The sequence below is a fragment of the Mus caroli genome, chromosome 6, assembly GCF_900094665.2.
Source record: "Mus caroli chromosome 6, CAROLI_EIJ_v1.1, whole genome shotgun sequence".
Classification (NCBI taxonomy): Eukaryota; Metazoa; Chordata; class Mammalia; order Rodentia; family Muridae; genus Mus; species Mus caroli.
The window spans coordinates 27,768,229-27,790,824 of NC_034575.1; the positions used below are offsets into that span (position 1 = coordinate 27,768,229).

Below are 22,596 nucleotides of genomic sequence, written 5' to 3' on the forward strand. Positions count from 1 at the left end.
AAACTCAGATTGTTTTGGCTATGATTTTGGCCATGTTTACATTACAGTACTAACTAGATTTACAGGTAGGATCTCAGAAGATCAGCTAGCTATGCCCCAGTGAATCAAGTATGTGTCCAAAGGAAAGGTATTTAAAGCTTAAATTCAATGGGACTTAAGCTGAGTGCACACAGTGGGATGAAGAAATTCTAAACAGAAGATGTTTAATTTCTAAGCACAAAGTTTTGAAGTCTTTTAACCTTCTCTAATAAACTCGCCCATGACATGGACTGTGACCTTTGTCACCAGGACAATACCAAATACTAATTGCAAGTTAATCTTGAAGTAGGTATGTGGAACAAACAAAGGATCTTTCTTTGTGCAGGGTATGGGACTTGGTGAAACCACCTGTCATAAAAGAGTGGGGGAAACTAGCTAGAGAGCTCTAAATGTTTAATCAACAAATTTCTGTGACAATGAAGACATCTCGTAAGTCTAGCATAAGTAATCATAAGTTATCCGTGCTGGCCATTCCATTATTGTTTTGGAAAATAGCATGGTTCTGTCTCCGTAAATCATACTCTGCCTAGGGCTATGTAGCTTACCTCAAATTATTTCAGAATCATCTAAAATGACTCATTTTTCTATTAAAATGATAAATGGGCTAAATGAGGTATGTAATAAATACTGCAGGTCTGTAAACAGATTCCTGCTCTCCAGAGAATGAAGGCCTTACTTCATTTGGTAATTCTGCCCCTCAGTATTTTCAGGAGAAGTCATTAGTTAGCAAAGGAAAGAGAAGAGTGTCGATGGAGGCAAACAGAGCTTGTCTTTAGGATTCCAAGGAAATACTGCAACACTGTTCTTCTCTCCATAACCACAAAATACCCATTCCTACACACATCAGCAGGGCATAGCTCAGATCGTTAACAACAAAGGCAGCCTGGCTCAGGTCCACTTAGGATGCAGAAAGGACAGACAGAGCAGGAATGTCTGCAAGCATCCCTTACACAAGTGGCTCTGCCTGCACATGGACTATCACAGCCAACAATATGGATCCTCCCACGGGAGGTGGAAAGTAATGTTCAGATAGCTGTGAGACTTGCCATGAAAGAAAACTGGAAAGGCTGCTGCTGCACAGAGATGCTCAACCCACTGTGCAAAACCCTTACTTAGGATCTGTAGGGATTTGACAGACTTGATTATGCTTATGTTAAACTTCTGACTTGTTACTGGCTAAGGCAAACACTGGGAGCAATATTTCTTGGCCTCTTGAAGGGAAATAAGATTATGGTGTCAGTTCAATAAAATTCTAAGGCACTAATGACAGTTCATTTCCAACCGGGCCATGAAGCAAATATATTAACAATAAATGCCAAGTCATTATCAAGAGATGGAAGTATAAGCACCCCTCTGCCCCAGTTACCTATGGATTTTTACTCAGTGCTCTCCATATCTCACCTGGATACCCACAACGACCCAAGTGATAGGATGTCAATAAGCTATTTGTGGCAGGGCTAACATTTAAGATACCACTCGCCCTGAGATGCCCTCAGCCAATGTTTTCAAGCTACCTGATGAATTTTCAAAAGGGCATTTAAAATGAAAATATGACAGTATTCTAAGAAGTGGCCCTAGCAACTTTATTGTGCCCTTGCTGCCTTCTCTAATCACTTTGTCAAAAAGATCATGGCAGTCTGAGTCAACAAGTCACCTCTACATAGAGTTCAGTGGAAAGTTTCCCGTCTCTGATAGGGATGTAATCTCCTCTGCCATTTTGTCATGTTTCACCTTTAGACCCTCAATATACAATCAACACAACATAATATTTCCACAAGGATATTTGGTAATAAGATCATAGGTTTCTGAGTTTTGTTTTTGTTTTTTGATTGTTTGTTTTTTGCCTACCTGGAGAAGCAGGAAATTCAACAATGTATTTAAGAGATATATTCATGTGAATAAGGTTTAAGCATACAATGTATCTGTGGTCTTACCCACTTTAGGGCTCTTCATTCACAGAAAAGGTATGCTGGCAAGCTGAAATACATCTTGTCTCACACAGTAATAGCAAAGAGATCTGGAGCTGCCTGCCACTCCAGAGAACATTTGATCCACAATCTCTTCATAGGGTTGTGTGCATTCAAGCTGACAATTATAATGCTACCATAACACACTGGAAGCTGGGCCACACGTGCTAACAAAGAACATAAAAGCAGACAACAGAATGTGAATGCTTTGTCTTGGAGGCTGTGCTGGCCTGCTGAATCCAAATGCACAGGAGGCAAAAGGACACAGCATGCCTCTGCGCTCACCTTCTTCAAGGAGGCTGCCCTTTGAAGTTCACAGTCAGCTATTAACTGAGCAAGGCCTAGGAAGATGGGGACTTGTAGGTGGCTTCCAGATCCTATTCTTACCAATAACCCTGGGGGAAATATCTGTAACTTCAGCCTCAAAACCATCAAACACAAGATCGGAACTGTATATTTAAACAGGCCTCAATAGCTCAAGATCATTAACTTCACTTCTAGCAAACTAGCACACTGTGCATATCTGAATAACTAGGGTGAGAAGATGACCATAGGGACAACCAGGAGATGATCAAACACCTAGATTACACACACACAAAAAAAAAAAATTAGGGAGGAATTTCTTAATTATCTTTAAGTCCTCAATAGGAGAACCCAGGATAAGCAGTGTTACATTGAACTTCATCTACCTCGTTAATCAAGTGATTGCTATTATGATTTAGAACTTTAGAGCAAGAACCTTGGTGGTTTCCGGGTCACTGCTTGAGCTGTGTTCTGCGCCTGGGGCAGACCCTGACTCACATCTGGACAGCAGTGGTATTTCTATCCACTTCCTTTAATTTAGTCACTCTTCTCCATACCCCAAATTCAAACCTTTTTTCTCTTTTACCATAAAATTTCAACTGTCACAGTTTGAAGCACAAAGAAAACACAGAGTTAGAAAAGCACACAGCACAAAATTAATCAATTTTTCTTGATTGCTTCACTGGTGCATTTCAGACAAAAGGGAAACTGGGGGTAAAAAGTGACATTTTGTTGGAAGTCATGTAAATTTGCAGAAATGAATTTTGTGCATTTACTCACTCCACTTTTGTGTTATTTTTCTAAACAGTGTGAGATTTTTAAACATTCAGAAATTACAAAGTTAAAAGACCTTTGGCCTCCCCTACAATGAAGACACTAAAGAAGGATAACCAGATCTAATTTGCCTTTCACGTCTGCAATTAGCAGAACTTTATACACAGGACAAGTTGAATAAATGGGCAATGGAGATAAATGTAGAAAAAGACCAAATACTCTAAAAAAACAGAACAATAGTTAATGCTGGTACCCTCCCTAACTCTTGAGTAAAGTTACACTGAACAGCATACACTTGACCCTGGACAGTTCTTAAGATTAGCTCTTATGTTATTCTTCCCTTTTATAAACTTTCTAATGATACAGAGTTACTGACAAAGACTTGATAGTCTTTTATTGAACTGTGCTTTCTTATTGAGAGAGAGAGACAGGCAGAGAGAGACAGGGAGAGAGGAAAGGAACAAAGCTCAGAGAGGACTCTGTGTGAAGATGCCAGTCAGACCCAGGGTGTCAGGCCATGGGTGCAAACACTACAGAAACACAGAGAACCTCAAGGAGAAGCAGTAATGGAAGCAGGACACTGCCTCTTCCATGATGACTTCCTGAAGACAGGACTTTCTCTTTCTCACACATCCTTAGCACTGCTAATTTCCATACAGGAAACAGGAAATAAAAACATCTGTTCTAAAATGAAGAAAGCTTAGTCACGTTTAGGGGCAGATGATCCAAGATACTTAAATAAATGCTCTTACACAAGTAAATGAAGGCTTGCTTTAAAGTTCAGATCTTTTTTTAAAAAAGAAAATACTGAACATCTCAGTAGTGAATAAGAAATGACTAACATTAAACCAGCATAATTTAATAAGCCAGAAAAAAGACTGAATCACTATTTTTAACTGGCATTTTTAGAAAGAAAGAAATCAAATATAATTGTAAAGTAAAAAATCAGCCTAGTATTCTTTCATTTCAAGAAGAATTCTATGCTAGAGCAAATATGGGACTAGGCTCTTAAAGGATCTTAAAGACAGCAGACTGTCCAGCGGCACTGAACTTGTGTGTGGCTTGGTGCTACCCGGTCACTAATCTTCCCTCTTCACTGCTCCAGGAAGGACTTACCACCCGTGTGAACATTTCAGACAGGCACAGTCACCAGTGAGTGGCCTCTCCCAACCCCCTGAGTAAAATCTGATTAAAATTCTGGAGCCAGTCATTCAGGACAGAGAGGAAGTGGTATAGCCTTTCTAGATCAGGCTTAAGTTTCCCCAGCTAAAATCAGTCTTCCAAATAGGAAACTTCTGACTGGAACCTATTTCAAGATTTCAGCAACAAAACTACCAGGACTCTGCTCTTCAGAGCTTCAACAATGCCAGCTGCTGAGACAACTGAGTGGGAAGCCTGGCACTTATACCCAAGAAGTCATAAATCCAATGCTAAACACCAGTAAGTGGGAAAAGGTAGAGAGACAAGACCTCACAATATAGGGTGAGCATATCTGAAAATTAATGTGAGATCCAAAATGCTCCAAAGTCTAAAACTAGGCTTGGCATGCTCAGCAGCACCATAGGTTCAATTCCCAGCAACAAAATAAATATACATGCAGGTAGAGAGACATAAAAATGTAAGTCTAGATCCTAGGATTTCTTGATATATGTTGATATAACCTCACTACTGATAAATTCAACCTATGTGACAGATGGCAACCAAAACAGATACCCTAAAAGCTTGGGAAAATTAATTCTAATCCTCATGAAAACAGTGCATCCAAAACATGAACACCATGCTTAGCATAGAACCCTCTCACCAGAAGGATTTTCATTTTATTCATGTGTGTGTGTGTGTGTGTGTGTGTGTGTGTGTGTGTGTGTATTCCCTTTAAAACCCAATACCAAAAACATGTGTGTCCTCAAATATTTGAGAAAAAATACACATTCTCATTATCAGTTTGACTGAACAAAAACTTTCTAATTAATTCAAATACATAAAACTCAGAAGTTTACTTTCCTCTAAGCTGTAATACTTGAGTTCCAGAGACCACAAAACAAATCAATACTGGCTACTGGTTCAAGGCCTCACAGACGAAAGGCACGCAGAGACAGGGCCCTAGCACTCACAGCAGAATACTCAGCTCTTAGGCTGGTTCTGAAGATGCGCTCCTCAAGAGAAGAGGTCATGGGGCTGCACACAACAGAAGGCACTCTGTTTCTAAAGGTGGCAGGGTGTAAAACCTGGACCCTTAAGGCCTATACAGAACACAGGGATGGGCGAGGCAAGGAGAATGTCACACCTCCACGAATACAAGGTGACAGCTTTCCAACAGTAGTTTAGGGCATTCTTTTATTCCTGATAGTCAATATTACTATGCAGCCTAGGTTGGCACAGAACTTTCTCATGTGGCCCAAGTTGGTTCTGAACTCAGTCTTCCTGCCTTCAGCCAGCACTCTTAGCTAATACTTATCCTCCTCTAATTTTCTATATTTTCTTTTATATCTTATTCTAATAATTAGGGGGAACTCATTGAAATATACTCAGCCATTAAGTAGTAAACATACAAAAACATGCATATCATTAAAAAGTTTGCCATACAGTCTAAATATTTTTAAATGTGTAAATTTTTATAAGACTATAAAAATCATTTGTTGAGAAAAAACATTCACACATAAATATATTAGACAAACTCAATCTATTAATATTATAGACAAACTCAATAGAAAGCAAAAAGAATTTTTTTTTAAAGATTTATTCATTTATTATATGTAAGTACACTGTAGCTGTCTTCAGACACTCCAGAAGAGGGCGCCAGATCTCGTTACGGATGGTTGTGAGCCACCATGTGGTTGCTGGGATTTGAACTCTGGACCTTCGGAAGAGCAGTCGGGTGCTCTTACCCACTGAGCCATCTCACCAGCCCGCAAAAAGAATTTTTTAAAACAAAACAGAACTTTGATGTCAGGAACTAGTCTGGTTGGTAGGTGCCTGCCGTGCAACCATAACCATCTGGACAAACACGATTCTTTAAAGAATAGACTTTAGGTCAGGAGATAAATCCGTCCGTTAAGTGCTTGCCATACAAGCATGGAAGAGCTGAGTTCAATCCCTAGAACCCACAAGAAAAAGCCAGACCTGGTGGTTCACACTAATAATCTCAGCTCTGGCGAGGTGCTGACAGGTAGATCTCCAGGACTGCTGGCCAGTTAGCCTAGCTTAACTGCACAGTTCCAGCCCAGTGAGAGACCCTGCTTCAAAAAAAGGTAAACAACACCTGAGCTTATCAGAAAGAACAATACTCAAGGCTGAGCTCCGACTTCACACACAACCTTACCCCAAAACACATAAAGATATTCACAACTTAAGTGTATGCATAGATACATAAACACAAATATATAAGTATACATATACTCATATGCAGATACACACAGATAAAATATTAATAGTTGTTATCTATGGATAATGATTTTTGTATTAATTTTTAACACATTACTGGATTTATTTTCTGATCTTTACCCAGTGAGTATGTTAAGTCTTCTACAATAATAGCGATAATGTGGTAAACACATCAAGAATTACCCAGCAGTGGTTGTGCCTCTGTGACCACAACACTCAAGTAAGTATCTGTGAACAGGAGAAGACCCCGAGGCACCACTGTATCAATCCTACTCACTCCCTATGCTCTGAGAACTGGATTGAGCCAACACTGTGATGAATGGTGAAATAGAAGAGCTGTGAGTGCTGTAATTGGCCATCTATGCCACACAACTCCACAATCAGTAAGAAAGCTACGAACAGAACATACGCTTCAGTATCTTACACTCGAGCAGTTAAGTAAACGTGAAGACAGGCAATATGCAGGTGATTAAGACAAATCAAAGGCTGAACATACTATCCCATGCCAACTGGCTTACAGGATCAAGGTTTCACAGTTTCTGTGAAACCGCTCATGCCTCATCATGTGTATGTAATGAATCATTAATTCTTAAACTAAGTAAACAAGGCAGTACGCCCACATTCAGGTAAAGACTTGAGTCATTGAGAGAAGAGTGTTCCCGGTATCAGGTGCAAAGAATCAAGAGAGGGGACAGGAAAAATGCTCCCCAGAAATGCCCCCAGTACCTTCCTAACATGAGCACCATTAACCTGTCCTCTCCTGTCTTCAGCCTCCAGATTGTGAGACTTTACTGTGATTGCAACGACCCCTCAGACACCTGGCCTGACACTTTACTTCAAGACATGCTGCAGGTCAGACTGCAGGCAGAATCCAAAGTGAGCTGCCCATTCCTTTGTTCCTCCTTTAAGCTGACTGGCTTCCCTTCTGACCCTCCTTCCCTGAGTGCCACTCAATAGAATGCTCAATGGCTGACCACAGTCCGCCCACTGGCATTTCCCTCCTGGTCTATCACGTCCACTCTGGCAACACCTTCCTCCCCATGCAGCCTGGGACCTCAGACTGGACACTAAGAAAAAGCTTTATAAACTGACTTCACCTTTCATTCCTCTTTTGTCACCTGGTCATAGGTTCCCTTTTCAAATAAGGGAATAAAAGGTTTAAAAGGGAACAAAAAGAAAAAAGAAAAGGAAGAAAGGAAAAAGCTGTTAGCAATTTATTATCTAGTTCCCAAAGAACTAGGAGAGGATTCTAAGCCTCTCAGCACACACTGCTAATTCCATCAGACCCACTGCATACATGGGCTACCCTATCACACTGCACCCATCAGCATGGGTAAGTATTAAAAGAACAAACTTTCAATCGTCCTAATATTAATGTGTGGGGAAACTGTGAAGCTGAGACAGACAGAGACAGACAGACAGCCACTAGAGGAGAGAAGAGAAGTATATCTTTCCCCATCTAGGCTCAGCAGTTCTCGGTTACTTACTGGGTAGGAAGTTTTGAAATTCAAAACCCTCCATTTAAGGCCTTGTGTTCCATCTTACTGGTGTCCTAGTGTGTTCTAGCAAGGACTAAAGGCCCTGAACAGTTTCATCTGCATTTCTAGGAAGAAAATTAGAGACTGAGCAGTCCAGGCTAGAGTCTTGAACCACAAGAGATGCAGTTTTAGCTGCCAATGGAAACTTTTAATAAGTGGTAAGGATACAGAGGATACTAATCATCATGAGAAACTACATTTCAGAAAAAGTGTTCTGTAATCTACCAATATATTTGCATACATACATCATTTATTCAAATTCAAAATTACATATAAGAAACTCTAACACACTCCAGTGTAAACCATGATCATGTCAAGAAAAGATGTATGGGTGGGTGAGTTTTAAATTTTGTTAATTATCTTTTATTTTATTTTAAAGTATTTATGTAGTCTTTAAAATTAAAAAAATATCTTACTGAGAAAACTTATCGTTGTCCTTTACAAGGCTTCTCCAAGGCAGACGTTCCTTCTTTGTCAGGTCTGGAGAGCAGCTGATGAAAGCTTAGCTCACCTCTCTGCAGCTTTCCCAGGGAAGCATCTGGAAGGGGCCAGCAGGAAGAGAAAGAAGGCCAGGCCCGTGCCCAGGGTAGCAGAGACAATACAACAAACAAGCAGCAGCTCCCCAGGTGCCACGTGTGCCTTCAGCACTTCAATACTTGTAAAGTAACCTACCTTAAACATCCTGGATGGTCAACCTTAATCAGCTACTTATAATAGATAAAACTCAAGAAAATCTGGCCAAGGGACCATCACTGTTCTCAAAACTAAAAGCTGAACAGACAGCCTAGCTTCCCAACCTCAGGGATGCCCAGGACGAGGGATCTTTAGTAACCAGAACGAGACTCACCAGATGCTTCGCCTTCATGCGCTCCTCTTCACTGGATATTCTTTCCCGAAGGACAGCTCTGGTCAGCTGCTCATTGGCTGCAGCCCTTTCTCTTTCTAGGTCCCTTGCTTGCTTAAGGCTGAAAAGACAAAAAAGGTAACAATACTTTCTTTTAAATTACTTTAACAACAAATTATTTTTAGGTTATTTAATAACCTGGATAGAAAAAATACTTTGCTGGTTGGTATCACTTTATGTTAAATAGAAAAACCTGAATAAAAAAGCAGAAACGATAAATTCAAAATCTGAAATCATATTGGCTTATAATCTATCAAAACTTTATAATACAGTAATCCCCTGCAGCCTCCACCCACACATTTAAAATGTCGGAATTCTAAGAGACGAAGGTATTGATCCAGCTGACAAAGTGTCCAAATTTAACAAAGTTCTCAGGTAAAACTGAAAACTTCTCACCTAAAAAAATCCCATTGCTGGGGCATCTCAGTAAGTAAAGAGCTTTCCTCGGAAGCATGAGGCCCTGAGTCTGTGTCCAGTACCCACACAAAAAGACATCATAGTGTAGTATGTATTTGTAACACTGTACTTCAGAAACAGACAGGATGATCCCTGGCCTGCTGGCTGGCTGGTTGGCCTAACCTACTAGCAAGTCCTAGGTTCCAGGCACAGTCTCAAAAACCAAGGTAGAAAGCCCTCCTGAAAGCTACTGCTAAGCTAGATCGCTGACCTCTCCATACACAGGCACACATGCACAAAGTTCATCAAGCCACCTTTGTGAGAAACATATGAAGGCTTAGCATCATCTTCCTCTCAAAAGTGAGTCATTTATTCACTGACATGAGTCAGGCATAGAGGACACTGTAGAGGACAAGGTGTTGAGATTCCAGGTTCCTTAATCCTATATGAAAGCAGAAGTTAGCCAGAAACACAAAGAAGTCTCTCCACCCAGTGTATCGTTCCATCCTCCAACATATGCAAAATCAGCCTGTAATAGCAGGCTCCAGGCTGCTGAATGACTGCTCCCACCTACCTTACCTCTGATGGATGCCTTACATACCATACATGTTCTAGAGAAATAAGAAGACAGCAGTGGCAGTGCCAGGATCTGCACACTACTAATTCTATTAATGAAGGCTACAATTGCATTAAGGTGATCCATTGCCTCGTCACACAATTAGCTCCATATTAAGTTACAATCTACTAAAACACCTCATTGTACATGATAATGATAAATGACTCTGGCACTGGATTGTGCCATAATGACTTGCACAGAACGGCACTCAGAAGCACTGAATGAATGAAAGATCATTCCAGGCTAATCTCGTGGACAAAGATTTTCTGATTGCCTTTTCTCTTTTGAAAGAATAACACTTCTATACCCCCAAAGATGTAAGCTGTGCTTTAAAAGGAGGTAAAATTGTTATGTTGGTGTCATTCTGAGTGAGATTTTCTGAGTGTGAATGATGAGTGCTAAATTTTACTTGGTGCTAGCCTATCAAGGGGACCCTTGAAAAGAAGTAGAACATAAAATTTGTGTTGCTATTTTAAAGCATCACACCATCCTGATACCCTGGCATTCTTAGAAATAAGTTATAACAGACAAAATTATCTTATAAAATATATTCCAGAATTATGCTTTTTCCCTTGATGGTAAACATATTTTTCTTGAAGCAAAAAACAAAACAACAACAACAAAAAAAAAACAGATATAAATATGTTTATTCAAAAGTCCCTAAAATATTTAATAAACCCAACAGCATGGCATCAGCTGCTGACTCTCTGGCACAGAGGATAATAATTTCAGAACTTACTGCCTCCCCAGATCAGGCGCTCAGAGTAAGGTCCAAACAGCAACAGGAGCATCTAAGGAGTTTCTGGAATGCAAATTCCCAGGCAGCACCTCACAGCAAGGCATCAGAAACCAAGAGAGGACAGTATCTAGCAAAATGCCTTTCAGTGCTGTCCCCACCCCAGGTGATTCTGATGTATCCTGCAGCTGGAAAGCCACAGCTCAATACACAAATACATCCTGGAGACACGTCAAAGGGAAGTAACACCAAAATGGAGTGGTCCACATGAGGACACTGATAACTGCTAAGGTCCTCGGGCCAAATCACAAAACTATGCATTTGAACCACTTTAATGGGAACATTGCCATGTGTTTTTAAAAGTTGTCTGTTTAATATGTTAGGTGACAACTAAAAGAAAAAACAGCATTATTTATCACTTAGGGATCACCTGCTACATGCCAAGAAGTGGACTAGGCATTTCACATGTGCACACATACATCCATGTACTTTATATTCAAAATTGACATTATTCATGAACATAGACTGTGAATCTATACAACTACATTTTATCATTCTGTTTGGTGTAGCCAATTTTAATAAAGAATATTTCTTCTAGTTGGATTTATTCATATACAGCATGTTTAATTACGAATGAAGATATAACTGTTTAACCCAGAGGAACAAAAACTACTGGAAATGAAAACAAACAAACATATTAGCATATAAAAGTATTCAATATTTAAGAAAATAAGGCCTATCACCTTGTTGTGTATAAAGACAAACAAGCACTGTATGAGGTCTTGGAGTCAAGTTAAGACACAGCACCTACCATCCGGTGCACCAGCAGCTCACTGCCCTAAGCTCTGCTACGTGGACTGGTGTTAGCTCCTACCTTGAACATAAACAAAGCATTTAGCACAGTGTGACAAATGTCAGTAACTCAAAGTAGTAATGTGGGACCCCTAACACATGGAAGCAGAGTGTTCTGATAGGAAGAAGACCCATGTGCACGTAGATTTGGCCTCTGATGTTGTCACAACCCTACCTTTGTTTGCCTGTTTGTCTGTTTGTTTATTCCTTCCTTCCTTCCTTCCTTCCTTCCTTCCTTCCTTCCTTCCTTCCTTCCTTCCTTCCTAGAGGAAATTTGGCTTGATTCTTTAGATTCTCTTCAACAACTTCTAGAATCAAAAGCTTACCCACCTGCTGACTATGGTGTCCTCTTTCTTTTTTGTGTTTGCTGTTGGTGTTTTTATTCTCTCATACAATACATCCTGACCACAGTTCCCCTCCCTACACTTCTCCTAGTTACCCCTTCTCTCCCTAAACACTCAGTTCCACTTGTTTCCCTAAAGAAACAAGTACACTTCCTAGGAATATCAACAAAGCACAGCACAAGTTACATTAAGACCACACACAAACCCTCACATAAGGGCTGGGCAAGGAAGCCCAGTGATGGAAAAGGTTCCCAAGAGAAGGCAAGAGAGTCAGGGATACACTGGCTCCCATTGTTAGGAGTCCCAAATAAAGACCAACCTAACTAGCCATAGCCTATTAACAGATAATTTAGCATAGGCCCATGCAGGCTCTCTCTGTGAGCCCCTATGCCCCTATGCCCCTTGCTTACTTGATTCTGTGGGCTGTGTTCTCCTGGAGTCCTCAATCTCTCTGGCTTCTACAATTCTTCCACCCCTTCTGCCTTGGAGCTTCCCAAGCTCCACAAGGAGAGACCCGATGGAGATCTCCAATTTGGCCTTCCCACCTAATGTTTTGCTGTCGCTCCCATCGGCTGCCAGAGAAAGCCTCTCTGATGAAGACTGGGCTAGGTAGGCACTGATCTGAGTATAGTGAAATATCACTAGGAATCACTTTATTGATTTCTTTTTCGTAACACAGGTCTCTGAGACTCCTTTTCTCGGTCATAAAGACAGTGTTGGGCATTGGCTTCCCTTTTGTGGAATGCATCTCAACTTAGACCAGTCTTTCACTCACTGGCCACTCCCACAAGTTCTGTACCTTCATGGCCCCAGCACATCTTGCAGGCAGGATAGATTGTGGATCAAAGGGTTTGTGGGTGGGGAGTCCTGCTTTTTCACAGGCTTCATTCTAACTTTCCTGTAAGCTCAAAAACAGGAAGGGCTTGGTCTATCTATTTCTGTGGCTATCATATCTTACTTAGAGCTGCCTGATCCAGAGTAGATGCTCAAACATTTGTTAAATGTATGTGAAATGAATGAATGGCTGGCAAATCCCACCACAGATAAAAATGAACCAAATGCTACAGAAAACAAAAGACTTGGAGATAAAAGAACCAGCTGAGAAAGCAAGCTGCACCCTAAAAGGTCTCACAACACACTGTACTCAGTGCATGCCTGGCACATCCAGGTTACACTAAATGGCCTACAGGAGAAGGGGTCAACATCTGGGACCATCAACTTATAACTCTTTGACTCTTAGAGATTCAAGACAGACTGGTACAAACTAACTACAAGAAAAATCACTTTTCTATCGTAATAAATGTCTTACGTTTGCTTCTCCTTCCAATGAGAACTGCATGGGGAATGCCTGTGTTGTGCACCGAGTGCTTAGGAAAGCCTCCTTTGTACACTTAGGGCAGCTGGCAGTGGGACCCAGAGCTCGGCCTCATGGTCTACGAACGTTTCGGTAGTGTCATCTAACAAAGATCCATTTTCTTGGCTTTAAAGTAAAAGGGAATCCCATACAGGTAAATGCTTGCAAACACCATGTCTTAATATATTATTCTCCATTTATCTTAAAGGGGATAAATGAAAGGAAGGTATTTGCTCTAAATGTTATAAAATTATAATTTCCATTTAGTGGATAATTTCTTCTAGGATTCTGAGTTCTAGTATTTAACATAAGGTTAAAAGTAAATGTTATATTCACTAATTCATTCGATAATCACTGAGTGAGAGAGGGTGCTCCAAACTCTGAGAATGAAGTAGGAACCACAGTCTCTGCCTTTATGTAGCTTAATTATAAATGATAATATTTTTGTTTGAAGTATTTTTTAAATAAGGTTGCTATAGTGCCACATGGATGCGGGAAGGAAGGTGACTGAGGCACAGGTACATCAAGGGGCTGAGAAGCACTCAGAAAGAATTTCCTTCAATTGCACTTCGGTGACAGCCTTCAGAATGTCACACACATTTAAAATCACCTCTGCAAAGACTGTTTGTTTTATTTCATTTTTTTTTGTTTGCTTGTTTGCTTGTTTTTATTTTTCAAGACAGGATTTCTCTATGTAGCCCTGGCTGTCCTAGAACTCACTCTGTAAACCAGGCTGGCTTGGAACTCAGAAATTCACCTGCCTCTGCCTCCAAAGTGCTGGGATTAAAGCAGTGTACCACCACTGCCCGGCTATTTCAAATTATTTTAAAAGGCAGAATTTCAGATAAATGGTATACCTTTAGAAGTGATGGCATCATATTGGGAGAGTTTAATTTCTGTGGGCCCTTTCTCAAACCTTCCACCAAAACCTTTCATTGACACCCTTTCCTTCCTCAGATAAAAGCCCTCTTTCACTCACTCATTTAAATCATGTCACAAAGTACAACACTTTACAAAGAAAAGCTACTAACAAGTTTAGAAGCGCCTGCTTCTCAGTGAGCCCACTTCTCTGTGGAGCATCTTCTCTGTCCCTTTGTCTTCTATCGCCTCTCCACCACCCTGCAATGCACACACACACAAACACACACACATACACACACACACAGCACACACTCTCGTTCACACACACACACTTCAGTGAGCACTAGAAAGGCGGTTGGTTGTCCCACAACCTCTTCTCTGCCCAGCCCTCCCCAGGAAGACAACCCAACTGGATGTCTGGGAACACCAAAGCCACATGGAACTGTAGGGTCAGAAAGAAGCGCTGCTGTGCCACAAACTCTCAGAAGAGTCAAGTCCACGCTGGCAAGGCAAGGCAAGGCAAGGCAAGGCAAGGCAAGGCAAGGCAAGGCAGCACATAACTCGCCCTTTGGTGGGATAAAAATGAGGCTTTCTTTATAACTTGGGTCTCTGATGATTTAAGAATTATCTCAAAACAAAACTAAACAGAACAAGCATCTGAGCAAATACAGCCCCCTTTTATTTACTGGCATTTCTCACTTATTACTTCAGATCTCCTGGTCTAATATTATTCTACATTAAGCCCCTGATTTAAGTTTCATTTAAATTTCCTTCTTTTAAATACATATCTCTCCTCATTTGAATTCTCTAGAGTTTTCAGCAAAGAAGTAGGAGTTTAGTGTAAACTTTTCCTATTTGCATTAAGTAATTGGATAGCTTGCCTGAGCTTAATGAAACAAATACCAGTTGGTGCTGCCCTACACCTCCAGCCCCAGCAACTTAGCTCTTTTCTTTGCATATTCTCAATCAGGTGAGAGACTTAAGATAGACCAGCAAAATGAGTTTCTAAACACCAGTCAAGTCTCTTATAATGAATATTATTGAATGTCCATTTTAAGTAAAATCAAAGAAATTACTCATTACATTCAACTCACATATCTGGTATAAAAATCCAGCTCTCTATAACATGACACTAGGGTAAAATCACCCAGCTTTATAGCCTTCTCAAGAAGTTAAAGGTTTTAAGGAAGTGGAAAGGGAATTTTAAAAATAACTTTATATATCAAATTCCATCACACTCCATGAGAGAAGCATTATTCCCTCCACTTTGAACAAAAGAAAAACTCAAGGAATACACCAGAGGAAAAGAAACACAATGGCCCGATTTACAAAGCCATGTTTCTTAACCCCCCTGGAAAGCTCTCTCCCTCCTGGAGCCTGGGTATGCACCTGTAACCCCAGCCACTGAGGTGTAGGGGCTCAAGAATATAAAGCTCAAGGCCTTGCCTGGGTCACAGAATGAAAGTTCAAAGCCAGGCTTTGAATTTACAGAGACCTTGCTCAAAATGAGAAGTAGACAAGGTTGGAACAGACCCCAGCTGAATCAAGGGTGTTTGCCTACCAAGCTGAGGTCCTAGGCTAGGGGAGAGGAGGTGCACACCAGCTCCCGACTGAAATTATTTGTATTGCAGCACCTCCCCCATGGTTCAGAGTTACTTTAAGACACACTCTTATGTGTTTTTCCAACATCAAATATATGTCACTGGTTGTCTAATGTGGTCTGACTCTTGATACCACTGAATCTTGCTCATTTGGTCATTCCCAAATAGTCAAACTTGTTGTATACAGGTAGACACTAAGTAATTCTATACAACTTCAGTTTAGCAAATTACTTTATAATTTAATATATAAAGCCATTCTACTTCTGGAGAAAGTAGATAAGAGCCTCAGATAATGGGTGAGAATAAGTGGGAAAATGCAATTGTTAGAGATAAACTGACTGAATGACTTATCTAAAATTGAACTCCGACCATTACACACAGACAAGATCTACAAAACACTGCAATGTGGCTGACTCCAAAAGACTGAAGCACAGAAAGAAACGCATGACGGCAACCCACAGGTCACTTTTAATAGTAAGGATAAATTTCATTTTAATGTATCATATTTTGTTAGAACATGCTGAACTAGCACTAAAAATTCTGTTTACCATCCACTTTTAGACAGAAAGCTGAGCTAGGTAGTTCAATGAACTAATTATTAGACTATTAAAAATAATGACAGAACAGGCGTATAGTTTTATAAGACTTTACAAATAAAAAATTATACAACAAGATTAGCATTCAACTCAAACCATTTCAAATCCTGGAAGGAAATGTGTATGGATTAATATTCCAAAACACATACATATAGATGAATGCACATTAATATAGCTCTGCTAAGTTCATAATATCTGTATGTGTGACAGACAGAAGTGGCATTTTACCCTGCTTAGCATGTGTCAGGTACAGATCACACTTGTAGGTGTGAGCCTTCCAACTTTCATGACAACCCTGAGCAGACTGTCATGTTTCCAATAAAAGAAGAAACTGTATCAAACCAAAACTTATAGTGAGAGTGAGTGAGTGTGAGAGAAACAGAGATAGAGAGACAGAGAGACAGAGAAAAACAGAGTCAGAGAGACAGTCTTAAAAACCAACTGATAGATCTAGCAGCACTGAGACCTGGTTCTAGAGGAACCAAGAAGACATCTATCTGGTCCTCTGTCTCGATGTATTATTTCAAACAGCACTGTGACTTGACAATCCAAGTTTCTTTCTGTTAAAGTTGGATCTTACACGTCTCCAAAGGCCCTTAGAGTAAAAGCTTAAGTCTCCACACAGTGTTCCCAGTTGACAGAAACTCTAAGAGACAGAACCTAGTGACAGTCCTGGAGATCACTGTGGAACATGTCCTCAAATGGAGACTAGGACATGCCGCTTCTTCCCTCTCTCTGCCTTCCTGGTTCATGATTAGTGAATTGCTCTTTTTGGTCACAATCCCATCATGCTGTGCTGTCTCCCCAAAGCAACATGGCTAACCAGTCATGGGCTGGCACCTCCAAAGTTCTGAGTCTTACCAGCTATGGCCTCAGGCTCCTAGAGTACAATGGAGGGCTGACTAGTGCACCTTACTTTTCATAAGAATATTCTTTTTCTTTTTAAGTTTTTTTTATTTTAACTTGCACAAAGCTGGACATTTGCCAGCTTAGCTCCAAAATGATGCAACAACAAAAACACAGGAAACTCTGCCCCCAACTAGACACTGACACCGGTAACTGAGGTTCTCTGTGGCCACCCTCTAAGCACTTACCATGCCTCCCTTCTAGATGACTGCCTCCCATAAAACAGTATGTATTATGTTACCTGAACTCCCTATTTCAGTTTTCCTTTGGGAAGAAAGAGCCACCTGCTCTGCAGCTCCTGGGAGCGTCTTAAATTCAAATATCTACTCTGCTGAGAAGCACAATATTTGCATTTATATTTACAAAGTATTCTGCTCTTAGTGCACAAGGTATTGTCACCAAACACAGGGCCCAGCCACTGCACCCATCTTCCCTCACCATTCACAGCCAAGCTCTTATATAAGACGAAGGTCCATCACAACCCAAAGCCCCTTTGTCTTCTACTAGAGCAGTGGTTCTCAATGAGTGGGTCGTGACCCCTTTGGGGTTCACATATCAAAAGATATCCTAAATGTCAGATATTTACATTATAATTCATAACAGAAAATTATAATTATGAAGTAGCAACAAAATAATTTTATGGTTGGGGTCACCACACATGAGGAATTGTATGAAAGGGTCCCCTGGGAACTGCTGTACTAGAATGACCCAGAGCCACTTCTTTTTCTAGCTTGAAGTGAATATTTATTTACAGGCATCTTCAGCCATGATCATGACTTTAGCTTAAAGTATACACTGATTGTTGTAATAGTCAAAGTACAGATGGATAATTGCAGAGCAGATAAAGACAGCATTAAACTGCCCAGAATCACGACTTCTAAAGTCTAGCATTGTAGAAGATGTGAGAAGAAGCAGACAACCTGCTCCTATCAATCAGCTCGATTGAGCAGCTTGCTGACTGCATGGATGCCCCTCCCTTGCATCTTGCATACTGCAGCTTCCTCACTGGGTATGGCTGATGCTGGAGAAAGAGAGCTGGGGAAATACAATCATCTCCTCACTGCACAAACATCAAGCCCTCCAGCACGGCTGCAACACAGATGGGTGGGCAGTGTAAACAATGGGCAAATGACAATGAAATGGCAGCATCCTGACCAGCACTAGTGGCTTCTGATAAAGAGCCCACTAAGCTCTCAGAGATGCTAACTACACTATGTGTATGAAACACACACTCTGCCTTTTTCATTGTTTGTACTTCTCTTTCTTTCTTCACAAAACATACATTTTGCCAGGGTAAGTATGATGTGAAAGCTGCCACGTTCAGTCTTGGTACCACAGTCAATACTCCCTTTGTTTCTATTTGAAAGACCTCCAGCCTGAACTAAAACACAACCTCTCACCCTACAGCGCAGAAGCCTCTCTGATACAGAGCTGGCAGGTGGAATGGGTGAACTGCAAACTCATACAGTCGAAGCCCACCCTTCTCTGTGGGAGATGTTGAAGACCAAATTACCACACACTCCTCCAGCCAGCACAGAACAAGCATCTGTAGGGAAAGAACAGCTGCACAACCCCTTTCCCTCCTTTTTCAATCAACTGCTCTTTGGATTTCTAACTTTGTGATTCGCAGACTGAATTAACATGATGAACACAAAAAGGCTAATGATTGTTGTTTATAAACTGCTCCTGAGGTCACTCGGCTGCTTCTTTTGTTCTGCTCTAAAAACCTTTGATTTTACTTTTCTCCTATTTCCTTGTTTGGTAGCTTTGCTAACCCATTAATTTTTAACCTTTATTAAGATTGGAACAAATTACTGTGTCTTAACTGCATTCAGTATAAATAACACATAGCTAGTGTGTGTTTGTGAGCACATGTGCTTCTGTCTGTCTGTGCATGCCACACACAGAGGTCAACATGATGTAGCAGCCTTGATCTCTATATGGGAAATGCTCAGCCACAATCTCTAACGTGATAACTGAAACAACCTGTTTTCTTCTACTTTCTATCGTTTGCTGTCTCCTTTTCTGTCTCCCAGTTCCTAGTTCCATCAGGCTCCCATCCACCGGACAGCAACAAGCAAGCCCCTTTGCTGTTCTGCTCTGGTCCTCAATGGCCTCCACTCTCAACACCAGTAGTGTTTTCACTACAGTTTACAAATACAGGTACTAGACTGGCAACACAGGTGACAGCAAACCGGATATTTTCCTTTCCTACCAATCCTTCTGTTAAGAGTTGAGTGCTTTCAAATGCACTTCTCCACTATAGGTCCTCAAGGGTTGGTCTTCAATGACAAGAATCAAGGTACTTCTCTTCCTCTCCGTAGGGGTCTCTGCTTTCATCCGTTTCTTACTATTCTTCCAAGATGAACTGCTTACACTGTTGGGTACTTAGCAGTGACTCTCAGCTTACTAGCGGTCATCTATATTCTGCTTCACACTGGGACTTTCTGAACTGTTAGTGCTTTGCTGGTGGGTGCTGGCAGACTTTCCATTAGGGAGCGCCAGAGGGCAACTGCAAGGCTGAAGGAATACCTGCCTGGTGGCTTTGCTCCAATCCCACCACACAGCTGGATGAAGAAGCTAGTTCATTCAACCTTGCAGGACCAAACTCCTTGGGTGCCACTCCAGTGTCACTAGTCCCACCAACTGGTATCCTTCTCAAATCACTAGTACCCTCCCTTCTACCACCTCAGACACGACCACCAACCAGAAGGTAACCCCACTTCAGAGGCTCCACCTCCTTCCATTGTTCCCAAGGCTGAGATGCTCTGTGTCTTGCACACAGTCCTCTGGCAAGGCCAGTGAGTCCAGAATAGTTCAAATTAAGAAGCAGTGACTATACCTCATACACCAGATTCCAAAGACTTGACATGAAAGAATAGGATATAACATGCCTCTGCCATGAATGCTATATTGATTACATATTTGAGATACACTAAAAAATAGAAACATTTCTAGAGATATATTTATAACTTAGATAGTTAGTAGGAAGTTAACTATATAGGTGGATAGGTGGCTCACTTTGTATCCCTGGTAAACAGAACTGCTTTAGGATTGGTAAATTTTGTTTCTTTTGTTTTGACTATTGATGTCTCATTAATTATCGTTACATCAAATTTCTCTGTAAAAATAATCAGTATGCTTTGTCTCCACAGATTCTACCTACCAGCTGTTTGTATTACTACATTCCCTAATTCCTCACAGGGAAACGCTCAGAGAACCCCATGATTTCGGTCCTTCTGCTGGGACGTCATCCAGCTTCTGGTCTGCAGAGGCAAAGCCTAGTATCCAGATCCTGTTTTCTTTACAAATTATCTATTCTTTCCATCTTAAAACTTCTACAATTTTCTTCTTATCCTCAGAATTTTTTTCTCTGTATTAAAAAAAAAAATTGTCACAATCTATGACTACGTGTGCATCTTTTCTCATCAATCCAGCCTAGAAAAATAAGAAGCCTTTCAATTTACAGGCTCCAGTCTGCCCTTGGCTTCAGAGAAAGCTGTCATTTAATTGTCTCCTCTCTTCCAACTCTTCCTTGTCTTCTTCTGGGACTTAGGCTATCTTATCACACACAATATGCACATAAGAAATCAAGATACAGCTTAAGCTGGTGGCATCTCATGATCAAGTGGCAACAAGTACCAATGTACAGATGGTGGCCTGTGAGCTACTGTGAAGACCTCCTGCAAGAAGCTGCTCCCCCTGAGGAGGGCTCTCCACTGTCCCCTTCTGTCTGTGACCAAGAGGCTTCTTCTTCTTTCCATCTGCTACTTCGTCTGGTACCACCTGTGTACCACCTTCACTGAAAATACCTGAAGAGCCAAGAAACATGTCCCTGGGTGGCCAGCAGTGTGTGACCAGCCAACAGGCCTGCAACTGAGAAAGTCTCCACATTCCATCTCCCCATACCACACCCACCTAAACTAGTTGACAGAGATGGACCCCAAACATACTCTTAGGAGCATCCTTAAAACTGAGTCCACCTCTGTGCATTCTTACGCTACACCAAAACAAATCCACTGGCTCACACCCACTCTCAGGCTTTTTGAAGAAACTGTTATTGGAAATGAGATAGGAAATGAAAGGGGAAAAAGAAAACAGTTCAACAATGAGCAACACTGGTGACAAGCCTCCAATGGACCACGGACCTTTCCACTTTTCATCATAACGTTACATTTTAAGAGTGACTTAAAGAACGTTAGAATAAAGTTAATAAATTCAAAGCTAGAGTGCAGGTGGCAGATGTGGTGGCCCAAGCCCGTGATTCCAAAAGTGGAAGGCAGAAGCAGAAGCAAGAGGACAGGAAACTTGAGCTACATAATGAAACCCTGAATCAAACAAAATAAAACCACAATAAAGACTGGATGGGTTGATCTGGTAATGGGGGTGGACTAAACTGAAAACTAATGCTTATGAAAATAATATTTGTATATCATCTTTTCTTGATTGGCTACACTTTTCTAAAAAGAAACGTGTGCTCTAGCACAGGCCCCATGTATTACAGCTACACAAAAAATTAACCTGTAGACCACAATCAAACAAAGGCCATGTTCCACAGGGACAGAGCAGCAGCGGGGTCCACTGTAAGGACACAGGACAACCAAGTGAGGAAAGGAAAGACCTATGGCTTTCAGACCATCAACTGAAAGCCACAGGTCTAATGAATCCCTCTCCAGAGGAACACACACTGAAAAACTAATTCTCAATCCCCTTCAACAAAGGATAAGCAGCCTCTTAAGAATCAAATTTGTATCATCGGGCGCAATGCAATCCCATGATTCACTAGGTAAACACGCACCTCTAATCCACATCAGTCCCCTCTGAAGAAAGATGGCCTCAAATGCTTAACTTTGCACCCTCAGGAAAAATGAGAAGTGCTGACGAGGCCTATCCAGCCCTAAGCCAACTGTCCCATCTAGTAAAAGTCACCTTGGCACGCAGCGGAAGCACAGTGACAACTCCAGCACCCACTACTGCTCCACAGCAGTCAATTTTCAGGCTTCCCTGACACTATCCATCAGCCAAGCCAACAAGTTGTTCCTTGGCAGATACTTTATTTCTAGTAGTCCCTCTGAAACCATGTTAAAAAAAAAAAAAAAAGCAAATTCTAATAAAAATGAATTGATTTGAACGCCACACCAAGTCATATACTGGATTTTATTTTAATTTTCACCTTAAACATGAAATGAGATGGTGAAAGTATGCAGATAAAAAGAAAGAAGTGGAACTGCTTACAGCCTCTTGAGGATAACTCCAGTTCATTCCCTCACCAGGATTTCTCTTTCTCCATGACACTTAATATGTGATTGACAGAAAAGAGCTGCACATTACTTAATATACACATTTCTATGAATTTGGAAATAAGTAAACACCCATGAAGCCACGCTACCATCATGGCCATTAGCATCACTGTCATTTTCCAAAGCGT

The 22,596-nt window shown here is 41.0% G+C and overlaps 1 protein-coding gene across 2 annotated transcripts in view; it reads right to left on the minus strand.

The window, feature by feature from the left end:
- The window catches only part of Chchd3 (coiled-coil-helix-coiled-coil-helix domain containing 3), a 264,762-nt gene that overhangs the window by 161,806 nt on the left and 80,360 nt on the right, over window positions 1–22,596 (minus strand). For both annotated transcript variants that reach the window (XM_021164672.2, XM_029478369.1), the window contains exon 4: window positions 8,850–8,967. In XM_021164672.2, the coding sequence (XP_021020331.1) occupies window positions 8,850–8,967 (118 nt within the window). The remainder of the gene's footprint in view (window positions 1–8,849; window positions 8,968–22,596) is intronic.